This window comes from Capsicum annuum, chromosome 5 (assembly GCF_002878395.1).
Source record: "Capsicum annuum cultivar UCD-10X-F1 chromosome 5, UCD10Xv1.1, whole genome shotgun sequence".
NCBI classification, from domain to species: Eukaryota; Viridiplantae; Streptophyta; class Magnoliopsida; order Solanales; family Solanaceae; genus Capsicum; species Capsicum annuum.
This window is the reverse complement of record NC_061115.1, coordinates 219,339,788-219,353,912: the sequence shown is the minus strand read 5'-3', so window position 1 is coordinate 219,353,912 and position 14,125 is coordinate 219,339,788. Positions and strand designations below refer to the sequence as shown.

At 36.6% G+C, this 14,125-nt stretch overlaps 6 protein-coding genes across 9 annotated transcripts in view; 5 read left to right on the top strand and 1 right to left on the bottom strand.

Moving 5' to 3' along the window:
* Positions 1-1,067: 1,067 nt before the first annotated feature.
* LOC107874475 (receptor-like protein 46) lies at positions 1,068-3,005 on the top strand. Its single transcript, XM_047412835.1, has one exon. It carries the CDS (start codon positions 1,540-1,542, stop codon positions 2,875-2,877), a length of 1,338 nt encoding a protein of 445 aa, XP_047268791.1. The 5' UTR covers positions 1,068-1,539; the 3' UTR covers positions 2,878-3,005.
* LOC107872204 (receptor-like protein EIX1) lies at positions 1,100-1,507 on the top strand. Its single transcript, XM_016718973.2, has one exon. The coding sequence runs from the start codon at positions 1,100-1,102 to the stop codon at positions 1,505-1,507; it is 408 nt and encodes a 135-aa protein (XP_016574459.2).
* LOC107872203 (probable LRR receptor-like serine/threonine-protein kinase At1g74360) lies at positions 2,998-3,435 on the top strand. The gene has a single exon (XM_016718972.2). It carries the CDS (start codon positions 2,998-3,000, stop codon positions 3,433-3,435), a length of 438 nt encoding a protein of 145 aa, XP_016574458.2.
* Positions 3,436-4,750: 1,315 nt separating this feature from the next.
* LOC107872202 (leucine-rich repeat receptor-like protein kinase PXL1) lies at positions 4,751-6,943 on the bottom strand. The gene is made up of 2 exons (XM_047412288.1): positions 6,453-6,943; positions 4,751-5,783 (listed from the first exon to the last, which is right to left on the bottom strand). The coding sequence occupies exons 1-2, from the start codon at positions 6,941-6,943 to the stop codon at positions 4,751-4,753; spliced, it is 1,524 nt and encodes a 507-aa protein (XP_047268244.1).
* A 1,808-nt stretch (positions 6,944-8,751) lies between these two features.
* Positions 8,752-11,775, top strand: LOC107871366. 2 transcript variants are annotated; one of them, XM_016718283.2, is made up of 3 exons: positions 8,752-9,019; positions 10,279-10,325; positions 11,314-11,775. In XM_016718283.2, the coding sequence occupies exons 1-3, from the start codon at positions 8,836-8,838 to the stop codon at positions 11,446-11,448; spliced, it is 366 nt and encodes a 121-aa protein (XP_016573769.1). In that variant the 5' UTR covers positions 8,752-8,835; the 3' UTR covers positions 11,449-11,775. The 2 variants fall into 2 exon arrangements, with proteins under 2 accessions (XP_016573769.1, XP_047268790.1); XM_047412834.1 differs by having other exon boundaries at positions 8,767-9,019; positions 11,211-11,775.
* Positions 11,776-13,357: 1,582 nt separating this feature from the next.
* LOC107871364 (apoptosis-inducing factor homolog B) overlaps positions 13,358-14,125 on the top strand; it is a 7,579-nt gene continuing 6,811 nt past the window's right edge. Inside the window, exon 1 of one of the 3 annotated variants that reach the window (XM_016718279.2) lies at positions 13,358-14,001. In XM_016718279.2, coding sequence (XP_016573765.2) covers positions 13,889-14,001 — 113 coding nt within the window. In that variant the 5' untranslated portion in view covers positions 13,358-13,888. Of the gene's footprint in view, positions 14,118-14,125 lie in introns of all 3 variants that reach the window. The other 2 variants (XM_047412833.1, XM_016718280.2) reach the window with 2 other exon arrangements.

The window sequence follows — 14,125 nt, the reverse complement described above, 5'->3', positions numbered from 1 at the left end:
GGACTCGGATTAGGGTAGAGGGTTAGCGGGTAGGAGTTCGGCAGTTATAGTAGAGAAGACTTCTTTGTTTGTATGTGCGCCTGGAGTTTCTTGTTCGTTTTGTTTCGGTGATTTCTATGATTTTGGATAGATAGTTTATAGTAGTACCTTGTGGGTATCTTATTTGCTTTATTATCTAGCAGTGTGTTATCTCATTTTGTTGTGTGCTTTTATGTTTTTTGTTTGTTATACCGTTATATGTCTTGAGACGGAGGTCTATCGGAAACAACCTCTCTACCTCATATGAGGTAGTGGTATGGACTGCGTAATACGCTCGGTATGTTGTTGTTGTTGTTGTGTATGTAACTGCGTAAGATCATTATTTAAAAGTTGCTGATACAATAAGAACGCAACAGCAGATATCTGTGAATCGTCTGTGATTGCTCGTGTACTAGTATATGTGTGATTTTCCGCACTATATATATGAGGCTCATTTGACATACTTTACGATTTTAAGATATGTTTAGGCCATTGAGCCATATCTTTCACTTATTTAAAGTAACATTGTATGTTCATGACATAGACAGTTGGCCGGTCCTCGATGAAAGTTAGGCATTGGGTGCTGGCCGCGTGCACTTCCAGATTTGGCCTGTGACTTCTTCTGTGATACAAGTCAATTTTTCGTTACAAAACACCACGCGGATGCCAAAAGTAAGTAAAATCTGTTAGTATGACACACTTCTAAGTAGCCTACGTTCATTTATACAATGCGTTAAAGTACAGTTTAGTTAATTACGATACGTTAAGGATGTAAGTAAACTTTAAAAATGTACATCGAATATGTTTTATGTGAAAAGCTCAGTGTGTATGGAAGAAGTAACAAAGTCAAAAAAATAATTGAGACAGTTGTATTAATTTTCAAACATAGTTCTATTAATTTTTCAAACTTGCAAGAGATTTGGTAGATGAATTTGTCAAAGTCAGTCACATATTCTTCAAACAATTTGAAAATTGCTGGTACTAATATAGAAATTTACACCAAATAATGCTATTTTATTCATGAAGACATTATAAGAAGCAAGCATTTAACTTGTATTATAAAACATTAACACTTGAAATCATGTGGTTAAAGAAAGAGTTCCTTATATTTGCTACTCTATTTTACTGTTTTTGGCTCGTTGATGGTTGCTATGAAGGTGAAAGAGCAGCACTAATGAGCTTCAAATCGTTGCTGACTGATCCATCTAATCGGTTATATTCATGGAAAGGCAAAAATTGTTGCAGTTGGAAAGGAATCAAATGCTCGAGTTCAGGTCATGTTGTAGTTGTAGACCTCTGGAATCCTCATCCGATTGAAGTCAAGATCAATATCAATAAGGAAGTTGTTTCAAATTCTAAAAACACGTCCGATTTTGCCCTTAGAGGTACTATATCTCCATTGCTCTTCACACTTGATCGTATCCAACATCTCGACCTGAGTTACAACAACTTCATGTTCTCAAAGTACCTGCTGAGATATCGAACTTAACAAAGTTGACTTATCTCAATCTGTCGAATGCCATGTTTCAAGATTCCATCGCCATACAATTTACAAACCTTACATCACTAAGGTCTCTTGATCTTTCATGTGCTAACTTAGTACCTGATTATTCTTCTGTTTCTGTTAGCTTGACATTTCCACTGAAGTTGGATTTTAGCTCATCGTTGTTATCTTTTATAAGTTACGGTTATTTGTCTAGTCCAAATCTAAGGTGGTTGGAAGGACTCCAACGTCTAAGATATCTAGTGTTGACTGGTGTTGATCTATCGAAGGCGTCTGAATCAGTTCATTGGGCTAAACCAATATCAAGCCTTTCAAATCTCATGTCACTTCGTTTGTCCAACTGCAACATTTCAGGAAGAATTCCGATAGCGCAGTTTCTTAACCTTACTAATATTGCTAGTCTAGATATGAGCTCTAACGTTCTAAAATCCTCGATACCTGATCTGCTATCGAACATCACAACCCTCTCGGTTCTTGATTTTAGTAGAAATGATTTAAATGGTCATATCCCTTACCTTCCTCAACTCGAAGAACTTTCTGTTGCTAGCAATCCTGCTGTTACCATAGATCTTGTTTCAATGTTCGCAGTACCGTGGTCAAAGTTGACATTACTCGACATATGCTTCACACGGGTAGGTGGAACGATTCCTCCTTCCTTAAGTAACTCAACTTCGTTAACCTTTTTCCGAGCTCATGGATGCTCGATACAAGGGTCGATACCTTCTTCTATCACAAAACTTGAAAAGTTAAGTGTGCTGATGCTCAATGAAAACGATATCACAGGCCAAATTCCTGCATCCATGTCCAGTTTAACAACCCTTCAATACTTATCGCTGTTTCAGAACCAATTAGAAGGTAACATACCGATTTCGATTTGTCAAATCTCCTCCCTAGAGTACCTGAATTTAGAATGGAATGATCTAACAGGACGTCTTCCGTTGTGCATAATTCAGCTTCCTAAGCTTTCATTTCTTTATATTCAGAGGAATAGGCTGAATGGTAATATGCCATTTTCTTTGTTCCGAAAGTCTAGATTGGATGAAATTAGTTTAGGAACTAGCGGATTGTCAGTGGAAATCGATGATCCAGATCAAACCTTCGCGCAAACATTCCAGCCCAAGATTTTGGACTTCACATCTTGCAACATGAGAGGAGAAATCCCGGATTTCTTTTCAAATTTTACGAGCCTCGTGGTTCTGAATTTCGCTAACAACAGTCTATCTGGTGCCATACCACAGTGGTTGTTCAATCTTGCCGCTCTCTCTATACTAGCTTTGCCTATGAATAACTTCATCGTGTTTATACCTCCAATGATTCACCTGAAATCTTCTCTTTTCCCAACAATGATAAATTGAGCCAGAAACAAACTTCAAGGCCCGATCCCTACTCAGCTCGAGAATGTTAATGTCATCGATTTGACACTTAACAATTTCGTAGGCTCAATTCCATCACAGATAGGAGAAACTCCTGGTATCATGTCCATATCATTATCCGGAAACAAAATTCGCGGTTCCTTACCTGAATCATTTTGCCATGCATCTAACGTCCTCCAGGTTCTTGATCTGTCTAATAACAGCTTGTCAGGAACCATTCGACGTAATTTGGGGAACTGCAGGTCTCTCATTTACCTTAATCTTGGACAAAACAAGCTCACTGGAAGTGTTCCAGAAGAGCTCGAACACATTACAAGCCTTCGTTACCTTGACCTGAACGGGAATCAGTTCGAAGGATCTTTTCCAGCAGTGATTGAGAACTTCCAAGATTTGGAGATTCTGAACTTGGCAGGCAACAGATTTGAAGGGAAGATACCTAAGTTCATTGGTGATCTACGCAGCCTCCGTATCCTCGTGGTTGAATCAAACTCTTTCAATGAATCTATCCCCGAAGGGCTAATGAAGTTGGAAAATCTATAATATATTGGTTTGTCCAGGAACAATCTGTCCGGTCCCATTCCTGAGAATCTCGATGGCTTGAAAATGATGGCGAAAAGGCAAAATGAGGCAACCATCTTAGGTTATGTTTACTCACTCAAGTTCACCGGTGCTCAGCTAGAAATAGTCACCAAAGGACAGACGCATTGGCTTGAGTCGGTGTATTCCTACGACACTGGATTCGACCTCTCGAGCAATGTTCTTACAGGTAAAATCCCTGAAAAGATTGGCCTTTTGAGTGGAATACCATTTCTGAATATCTCACGTAACAATCTTTCCAGAACGATCCCAAAGACTATCGGTGAAATGATTTCACTCGAGTCGTTGGATCTCAGTAACAACCATTTCACAGGTGAAATTCCAGTGACATTGACATTGTTAGATTTTCTTCAACATCTCAACATGTCTTCCAACAATTTGAGTGGAAAAATTCCAAGAAATCCACATTTTGACACTTTGTATCAAGATGGAACAACATATATTGGGAACAAATACTTATGTGGTGCTCCCGATGGGATGGATTGCAGCAACCGTACAACTTCTATTACCGAAAAAATAGAAGAAAAATACGATCAAGAAAATTTCCTGTTTGTTTTAGTTATATATATACATATCATGGTTTACAGTTTACTATTTTCAACACAATTTTGTCTACTACCCTCCAATACCTGTTCCTCCAGTTGTCATCTATCAAATATAACAGCAGAAATACGCCGGATATTCCTGTTACAAAGCCCGAGAATATTACACCAATAAAAAGGACATTTTCTTGGTTGTATCTGTTCTCCATTGTTTCAGTGGTAGAGGGTCCAATTTTACTGCAGTTCATCCCATCAGGAGAACCACATAAGTATCTGTTTCCGATATATGCTGTTCCGTCTGGATGTAGTGTGTCAAAATGTGGATTGGTAGGAATCCGTCCGCTCAAATTGTTATAAGACAAGTTGAGATACGCGAGAAAATCCAACGTTGCCAATGTCACTGGAATTTCACCTGTTAATTGGTTGTAACTGAGATCCAATGACTCGAGTGAAATCATCTCGCCAATAGTTTTGGGATCAGCCCGGTAAGATTATTATGTGAGAGATTCAGGAATGGAATTCCATTTAAAAGGCCGATTTTCTCAGGGATTTTACCGGTAAGAGCATTGCTTGAGACATCGAATCCAGTGTTGTAGGAATACACTGACACAAGAAATCGCATCTGTCCTTTGGTGACTATTTCTAACAGAGCACCGGTGAACTGGAGTAATAATAACCTAAGATGGTTGTCTGGTTTTGTGTTTTCGTCATCTTTTTCAATCCTTCATGCTTCTCAGGAATCGGACCGGACAGTTTGTTCCTGGACAAACTAATAATTGTAGATTTTCCAACTTCATTACCCCTTCCGGTATAGATTCATTGAATGAGCTTGATGCAAGCACTAGGATACGAAGGTGGTTTAGGTCACCGATGAACTTTGGTATCCTTCCTTTAAATCTGTTGCCGGCCAAATTCAGGATCTCCAGTTCTTGAAACTTCTCAATCACTGTCGGAAAAGAACCTTCAAACTCATTTCCATTCAGGTCAAGGCAACGAAGGCTTGTAACACGTTCAAGTTCTTCTGGAACACTTCCAGTGAGCTTGTTTTGTCCAAGACTAAGGTAAATCAGAGACTTGCAGCTCCCTAAACTGCGTGGAATGATGCCCGAAAAGCTATTATTAGAGAGATCAAGAACCTGGAGAACATTAATTGATTGGCAAAATGATTCAGGTATTGGACCGTGAATTTTGTTTCCGGATAGTGCTATGGACCTGATTGCTGGAATTTCTCCCATCTGTGCTGGAATTGAGCCTACGAAATTGTTAAGTGATAAATCGATGACATTAACATTCTCGAGCTGAGTAGGGATATGCCCTTGAAGTTTTTTTCTGGCTAAGTTTACTATTGATGGGAAAAGTGAAGATTTCATCTGAATCGTTGGAGGTATAACTCCCTCGAAGTTATTCATCGGTAAATCTAGTGCAGATAGGGCTGGTAGATTGAACAACCAGTACAGTATGGCTCCTGATAGACTTTTGTTCACCAAAATTAAGATCACGATGCTCGTCAGATCCAATCTAGACTTCTGGAGCAAAGACAGCGGCACATTACCATTCAGGTTATTCTTATTAACAGAAAGATACAAAAGCTTAGGAAGCTGAAGTATGCACCAGGGAACCATTCTATATTCCGGTACTCGAGTGAGAGGATTTGACAAATCGAAGTAGGAATATACCCTCGTAAACCACTCTGGATCAGAGATAAGTATCGAAGGCTTATCAAACTGGACATGGATACAGGAAGTTGGCCTGTGATATTGTTGTCATTGAGCGTCAGCATTCTTAACTTCTTAAGTTTTGTAACTGAAGAAGGTATAGACCCTTGGATCGAGCATCCATCAGCTTGGAAAAAAGTTAACGAAGTTGAGTTGCTTAAAGAAGGAGGAAGCGTTCCGCCTACATGAGTGAAACTTTTGTCGAGAAACTTCAACTTCGACCACGTGGCTGAAAACATCGAAACAAGATCTATGGTCATAGCAGGATTGTTAGAATCATAAAGTTGTTCGAGTTGAGGAAGGTAAGGGATATGACCATCTAAATCGTTGTCACTAATATCAAGAACCGAGAGGGTTGTGAGGTTCGAAAACATATCAGGTATCGTGGATGTTAGAATGTAAAGGTTAAGTAACTGCCCTATCAGAATTCTTCCTGAAATGTTGCAGTTGGATAATCAAAGTAATATGGGATTTGAAAGGCTCGATACCGGTTCAGCCCAATGAAATGATTCCGAGGCCTTTGATAGATCTACACCTGTCATTACGAGATATCTGAGATTTCGGAGTCCTTCTAACCACCTTAGATTTGGACTAGACAGAAAAAGATAAAAATGTGCCAACATCTAACTTTGGTTGTAATGTCGTGCTAACAAATACATAAGAAAAATCAGGTACTAAATTGGCGCACGATAGATCAAGAGACCGTAGAGATGTCAGGTTCGAGAACTGCATGTCGATGGAATCTTGAAACATGGCATTCGACAGGTTGAGATAAGTCAACTTTGTTAAGTTCGATATCTCAACAGGTAACTTTGAGAACACGAAGTTGTTGAAACTCAGGTCGAGATGTTGGATATGGTCGAGACTGAACAACAGCGGAGATATAGCACCTTTAAGCGCAAAATCAAACGCGTTGTTAGAATTTGAAATGACTTGATTATTGATACTGATCATGACTTCATCCGGATGAGGATTCCGGAGATTGACAACTACAACACGACCTGAACTCAAGCATTCGATTCCTTTCCAACTGCAACAGTTTTCGCCTTTCCATGAAGCTAACCGATTAGATGGATCAGTCAGCAAGGATTTGAAGCTCATTAGAGCTACTCTTTCACCTTCATAGCAACCACCAACGAGCAAAAAACGGTAAAATAGAGTAGCAAATATACAGAAAACTTTCTTTAACCACATGATTTCAAGATGATGAACAATATCCTAGATTGTCAAATATTAAGATTCATAGGGTTGGTTTAAGCTTAACAAAAAAGGGTTTCCCGGTGCACTAAAGCTACCGCTATGCGCGGTCTCCGGGGAAGGGCCCCACCACAAGGGTGTATCGTACGCAGCCTTACCTTGCATTTATGCCAGAGGCTGTTTCCAAGGCTTGAACCCGTGACCTCCTGGTCACATGGCAGAAACTTTACCAGTTGAATTGAAAAAGATTGCATTCCATAGTCAATAACTTGAATTATAATAATGCAAAATTCTCCAAAAAGTTCGTTTAATTAAGAAAAAATGAACCAACAATTATCAAATTGTTTAAAAATAAGTTGAATGACTTTGACAAAGTCCTCTATCACATCATCTAGGTTTGAAAAATTGGCATGCCTATTTGAGTATATATCATTCTATATGTCATTTGTGTTGAAAACCTAAGTTGCTCGGACTCTTCAAAAATGTTGTCGCACTCGTGTCGAATCCTTTAAATCATTATACATGCCATTGGTGTTGAAAACCTAAGTTGCTCGGACTCTCCAAAAATACAAAAAGCAATAGCTACACACTTGTAAAAGTTTGCATGGGAGTGACCAAGCATAGTTTTCAACTAAGTTTCTCAGACTCTCCAAGAATGTCGTCGCACCCGTGTCGGATCTTTCAAAAATACGCTATTTTTGTCCCACCCGTAGATATTTTTGAAGAGTCCGAGCAACTTAGTTGAAAACTATGCTTGGTCACTTCCATGCAAACTTTTACAAGTGTGTAGGTATTGCTTTTTGTGACACTAGTTTCTGGGCACGTGCATTGCACGTGTTGTTTATCGAGGTCAAGATGATTGGTTATATAAGATTTATATCTTAGTGTGTTGAAACTGTCAATGAAGAGGATGAAAATGACATGAGGCTAGAGCCCGAATTGCAATAGAAACAAAAAAGACTAGGTAATTCTACGTGATTTCTTTCCATCTGCTAAGTCTTATTGAGCAAAGTTACTCGATATATGTATTGGTAGAAAGTAGCATATACTCGATGGAATAAGTGAGATTCGCTAACATGTATTCGATGGAATAGTTCATGAAAACAATGGGAGGTTAGGAGTCAAATCGCAATAGAGATAAAAACGACTAGGTAATTTCTAAGTGATTTCTTCAAAGCACCTACGTGTTGATAGGCCTCATATCTCTTTGTTGGTGTGAGGTGACATGTGACATGTACTCAATGAAACAGTTGAAATCCAGTAAAGTACTTGGTGGAATAATTGAGATCCGCACAACCTGATTCAGAAACCGCCATCCATCATCAAAGAAAAAAGAGATAACCATCCAGTACCCTCTCAAACTATGGCAGAAGTTGCTACGACACACTCCAACTTCACAGGAGTCCTATTACCCCTTAACTCAATTTTAACGTATTTTTGTCACCTTTTGTGCTGACGTGACATCTTTATTATGTAAAATAGAGTCCACATCAGCTAAAAAGGTTGGCAAAAGGTGTCACGTCAGCACAAAAGGATGACCAAAATACGCTAAAATTGAGTTCAAGGGTAATAGGACCTCGTGAAAATGGCGTGTGTCGTAGCAAATTTGACCATATTACGGGAATATTAGATGCTTTACTCAGAGAAAAAAATCAACAAGAATCAAGAAAACATGCTAATTACATTTTACATGGCTATACTATATATAAAATTCCTAATTAAACTCTTTGCATTTTCCCAAAATAATGGTCCCAAAGGGTCCACACAATGTAGATATTTTCAAAAGAGTTTGTTTGCCACATACAAAAAAGATAAGATTTTAATTTTTAGCTTCTATACCAACCTTTAAAATGTTTATTTCATTTTAGCAAAATAACTTTATCATCTCCATGGCATTAACTATTGGAAATTGTACTAATTCTTTTTCAAGATTTTATGTGCAAGCAATTGATAATACCAAAGAAATTAAAGTAACAACAAAAAAAGAAACAAGGCAAGGAAGAAGAGGGCTTCTATTTTCAACAATTGTTGCAATTGTTCAAGTCAATGATTCTCAAAATGAGCTTCTTAAGAGTATGTTTTCTTGATTTCACATTCTTCCTTTACATTTCAATTTCAATTTGTGTGTCTGATTTTCATTTGGCACGAAGTTCAAGAAAGTGTAAAAAGTTTTTTTACGTTTCAATTTGTTTGTCTGATTTTCATTTGGCATGAAGTTCAAGAAAGTGTAAAAAGTTTTTTGAATCTTGTGGAGATAAGCATTCAGTACCTCCCCGAACCATGGTCAAATTTGCTACGACACACTCCAACTTCACAGGAGTCCTATTACCCCTCTAAACTCAATTTGAGCGTATTTCTGTCACTCTTTGTGCTGACATCAGAGGCGGAGCCAGGATTTCAACTGAGGGGTTCAATATTCAAAGAAAACTTAGTCGAAGGGGTTCAACACCTACCATAACCACATAAAAAATAATTTTAATTATGTATAAATAGTACTCATATTTTTCCGTCGAAGGGGGTTCGGCCGAACCCCCTAAAGGAGGCTAGCTCCGCCTCCGGTTGACATAACACTTTTATTACATAAAATGGGGCCCATATCAAAGGTGACGTGCCATGTCAGCTAAAAAGAATGTCAAAAATACGCTAAAATTTAGTTCGTGGGTCATCTGAAGTTGAAGTGTGTCGTAGCAAATTTGGTTATAGTTCAGAGGCACCCGATGCTTTACTCGATCTTGTGATCTTAGGCTAAAGATACGTAGAATATAACAAGCACCTAAGGGTGTGGCCTAGTGGGTAGTGGTAGGTGTTTCATGGAATTAGTCGAGGTGCGCGCAAGCTCGCCCGGACACCATGATTATCAAATAAAGACTGTAACAAAATGTCGTTAAATCTTGTGGTCTTTAATATATCAGGTAGAAAGTTTGAAATTAAAAAATTAACAAAAAAGGTAAAGACATTCTATGTTTTAAGAGTATGTTTTCTGGATTTCACATTCTTTCTTTACTACTTTCTCCGTTTCAATTTATTTTTATGGTTTTGACTTGACACGCAGTTCAAAAAAGTAAAATAAGATTGTTGGCTCTTTTGATCTTAAACTAAAGATACACAGCATGTAACATAATATCGTTAAATTCTCGTGGTCTTACATATGTCATGTGAAAAATTAAAATTAAAAATTTATCAATAAAGGAAAAATACGTTCTTTTCAAAACGGACTAAATGAAAAGTAAGACAAACAAATTAAATCGAACAAAGTATTTCATTATTTTTTCAGTCACAATTTTTATCACAAAATAATTCAAATAATGTTTGTATAATTCTTCTTATAATAGGATATCTCAAGAAGTCAGAAGAGAACAAGGCCAAGAATGATAAGGAGGTAAATATTATGAGTTTAATTTTTATATACTGATAATGTAAAAAAAAAAAAAAAATTATACTACCAACTCATCGAAAAAATAATTATCGTTCATAAAAAGTGAGATTAGTAATATAGTAATACAATTACCTGCTATAAAATATTAAAAATCATAATAACTTATAGTATTAAAGTCCTTTATGTTATTCTAGTGTATATAAGTTAAATCCAAATATCATATTTATTGACATAGTTTTCAAGTTTTTAGCTGACGTGACATCTTTTGTCAACCTTTTTAGCTGACGTGATACCGTTTACGTGGGCTCCATTTTATATAATAAAAGTGTCACGTCAGCACAAAAGGGTGACAAAAATACGTTAAAATTGAGTTCAGGGGTAATAGAACTCCTATGAAGTTTGAGTGTATCGTAGCAACTTTGACCAAGTTCAAGGGGTACTGGATGCTTATGTCTTATTTTTTGTAAACCAGAACTCACGAGAACTAGTGACGCATGGTTTGAAACTCGATGAATAAGTTGGCCCCGCCTCAGTCAACTTCATGTATAGTCATACAGACATCCATGACTTATTTTAGTCCATAAATTTCAAAAGTCCGTTTTTTTTTAATAGAAAATGCTCTGTTTCCACCCTAAACTATACACGAAATTGTTGAGACACACCCGAACTTTAGGAGGGTCCTATTACCCCTGGATTAATTAAAACTATATTTTTGGCAACCTTAGTGCCTACATGGCACATACGTGTGCCTACATGGACTTTCAGTGTGTTGATTCACTGATGTGACACGTAGACACTAAGGTTGCCAAAAATAAATAGGACCTTTCGTATATAGTTCAGGTGGAAACAGAGCATTTACTTTTTTTTGTTGTGTGAACTTCATGTCAGGTCAAAGGTGCCACGTAAAATGAGACAGAGGGAGTAAAATTTTTTACCTTCTTGTTCTAATTATTTATTGAATTTAATTTTTACCTTTTTTTAATTTTTTTAGAGATTGGATAATTACTATAAACGAAATTACAGAGACTATTTTGGCTACTTAGAAGGCACTTTGAAGCAAAAGCAAGAGGAGGAACTCACTGAATCAGAAAAAGGCATTCTTAATTGGCTTGAAAAAAACAAGTGAATTTGTCAAACTTGTTTCGGGGTTCGAAGAAGGGCCGAACCACAAATATTTAATTGTACGCAGCATTATATTACATTTCTGGAAGAGGCTGTTGTTTACACGACTTGAATCAGTGACCTCGAGGCTGTTGTTTTCACGACTTGAACCAGTTACCTCAAGGCTATTGTTTCCATGACTTGAACCCGTGACCTTCGAGGTGCCCGTCATGTTTTGAAGACATATATGTATAAACAAAATAGTAGAGATTTTTTGATGTTGTTATTGTGTAAACTACTTTTAGTCTCATTTGTGTACACTCTTCTATAAATTTGGACTGACTTTTGGACATAAAGTATTTGAAAATGTAGAGAGTAAAGTATCTAGTATACGCTGAACTATGACCAAATTTGCTACGACACACTCCAACTTCACGGGGGTTCTATTACCCCTGAACTAAACTTTAGCATATTTTTGTCAGCCTTTTTAGTTGACGTGGCACCTTTTGTCAATCTTTTTAGCTGATGTGGCACGTTTAACGTGGACTTCATTTTATGTAATAAAGGTGTCACGTCAGCACAAAAGGGTGACAAAAATACGCTAAAATTGAGCTCAGGAGTAATAGGATCCCTGTGAAGTTGGAGTATGTCGTAGCAACTTTAGCCGTAGTTCGGGAGTACTAGATGATTATCTCAAATATAGGAAGAATGTAACTGAATCAGTCGTCATCCTTCGCTCTGGTGCTAAAGGCTCTCTTACCATAGGTCGCCATTCCATCCTTTTTTGAGAAGTATAGTTTCTTTGGTTGTCTCCTCGATTCATCGGGATTTCAAGCTGACATCTCAAACATAAACCCCATTGCTGGTAATGGCCTTTGCGAGTGACTTACCACACTTTCTGAGTTTGACTCTTGTTGGAAGCAGAACGATTTGATCGAAGGAGATAAACGAAAATGAGAGAGACTGCATATGTTGCTTGGACTCGTTTATTGGTGCACAATGTCTCTACAACAGTCATCCTCTATAATAACGTTTCACTATAACCGTCAAGTTCTTTTAAAATCAAAATTTTCATGTTATGTTATGTTTTATGCTCAAATTGTAACAACATTTCACTGTACCAGTCAAAAGATAATCGAACTAACAATGTTGTTATAGGAAGGTTTGACTGTAAATATATGATATGATTACATGGATGTACCCGTTAAGTATATTTTGAAAATTTTGCGTGAAATTTCAACACCTTATCACCTGTTAAACACTGGGTGGTCGATTGGTTTGAAGACAAGTTATGCCGGAATTAGTTATGCTGGGATTAGTTGTCCTGAGATTAGTTATCCCAGTATTATTTTTTAGTAGTTGTTTGATTTCTAAGAATATATTGTTTGTTTACAAAAATATTTTTCACCTTATATATGTAAAAAGTGATAATCAAAGAATTTGGAGGGTAATTTTGTCATTATATGATTTGATCCCAAGATAAATTATTCTGGGATTATTACGCCACCAAAAGGATGGAATAACTTATCTCGGTACTATTTGTTATTCTATGCCCTTTAACTTAGCTTCAGCTTGAATCATGTTAAAGAGAAAGTTTATGTATTTATGCCTATAAATAATATGTATACAATAACATCCAAGATTATGTATTGAAAATGCATAGTTAACGTATTATTAACCTGAATCAATCCTTAATTACTATTATAAATAATAACATTACTATGTGAAATATAATACTACACTAAAAACAACAATTATGAAAAAAAAAATAAGAAAAAACAACATTAATTTTTTATTTATTATATATATATATATATATATATTTAAGGCCTCAGATTAAAATTTTACTTTAGATTATTAATTTTACCTCCTAATCAAGGCAAGAATTATCCTTAAATGATTTTGAATTATCCTTAACAAACACAATGTAAATGATGACTCACATATACAAACTTATATTTGTGCATGGCATTCAACCATTTCTCCTAGAAATAAGCAAGTCCTGCCATGCACAACACAAGATAACACAGGATGCCTCCCTTTCTCTACTCTTAACCATTCACATTTTTATTTACCTTTATTATAATTATATATACCATTATTTATTATCTTCTTCCCAATCCTTCATCCAAGCAGCAGAGGTATATCGGCGATTAATTTCGCCGATATACAATTTTTTCCTTTAAATAGAAACAAGTATCACATCAATTTCCTAAGCAGAAATCCAAAACGAAAAAAATTAAAATTAAAAAAAAAAAAAAAATCAACAGTTGATTCAATTTCCTAGCTAATTTTCTTGAGAAGGAAAAACACTAGCTAGGAAATTGGAACATTTTTTGAATTTTTTTTATATGTATATGTTGTGTATATAAAGAGCATTTTGAACAGGATTTCTCTTTGGGAATTGTGGTGCTTGTTGATATTATTGGACTTTTATTTTGTATGCTGCATTGTCGAATTGAGGCATGGCGGATTCAGGTGCAGAGAAGAAAAGAGTAGTGGTGATTGGAGGTGGAGTTGCTGGATCTCTTATTGCAAGGAGTCTTCAAGATGAGGCTAATGTTACCCTCGTCGATATGTGAGTAACTTTTGTTTGTTACCCTTGTTGATATGTAAGTGTTTTATGCTTTTGTTTGTTTGATAATCGTACTGTCTGGGTCAGCTTGTATGCACCTCCACGAATTCCACATTTAGGTGATATA

What these genes read in the sequence shown, in the direction of transcription:
- LOC107872203 (XM_016718972.2), top strand. Translation starts at nt 2,998, where the DNA reads ATGTCCATATCATTATCCGGAAACAAAATTCGCGGTTCCTTACCTGAA.
- LOC107872204 (XM_016718973.2), top strand. Translation starts at nt 1,100, where the DNA reads ATGTGGTTAAAGAAAGAGTTCCTTATATTTGCTACTCTATTTTACTGT.
- LOC107874475 (XM_047412835.1), top strand. Translation starts at nt 1,540, where the DNA reads ATGTTTCAAGATTCCATCGCCATACAATTTACAAACCTTACATCACTA.
- LOC107872202 (XM_047412288.1), bottom strand. Translation starts at nt 6,943, where the DNA reads ATGTGGTTAAAGAAAGTTTTCTGTATATTTGCTACTCTATTTTACCGT. An exon ending in TCGAACCTGACATCTCTACG is followed by an intron (nt 5,784 to 6,452) that starts GTCTCTTGATCT and finishes ACAATATCACAG; the next exon opens with GCCAACTTCCTGTATCCATG.
- LOC107871366 (XM_016718283.2), top strand. Translation starts at nt 8,836, where the DNA reads ATGGCATTAACTATTGGAAATTGTACTAATTCTTTTTCAAGATTTTAT. An exon ending in TCAAAATGAGCTTCTTAAGA is followed by an intron (nt 9,020 to 10,278) that starts GTATGTTTTCTT and finishes TTCTTATAATAG; the next exon opens with GATATCTCAAGAAGTCAGAA. An exon ending in AGGCCAAGAATGATAAGGAG is followed by an intron (nt 10,326 to 11,313) that starts GTAAATATTATG and finishes TAATTTTTTTAG; the next exon opens with AGATTGGATAATTACTATAA.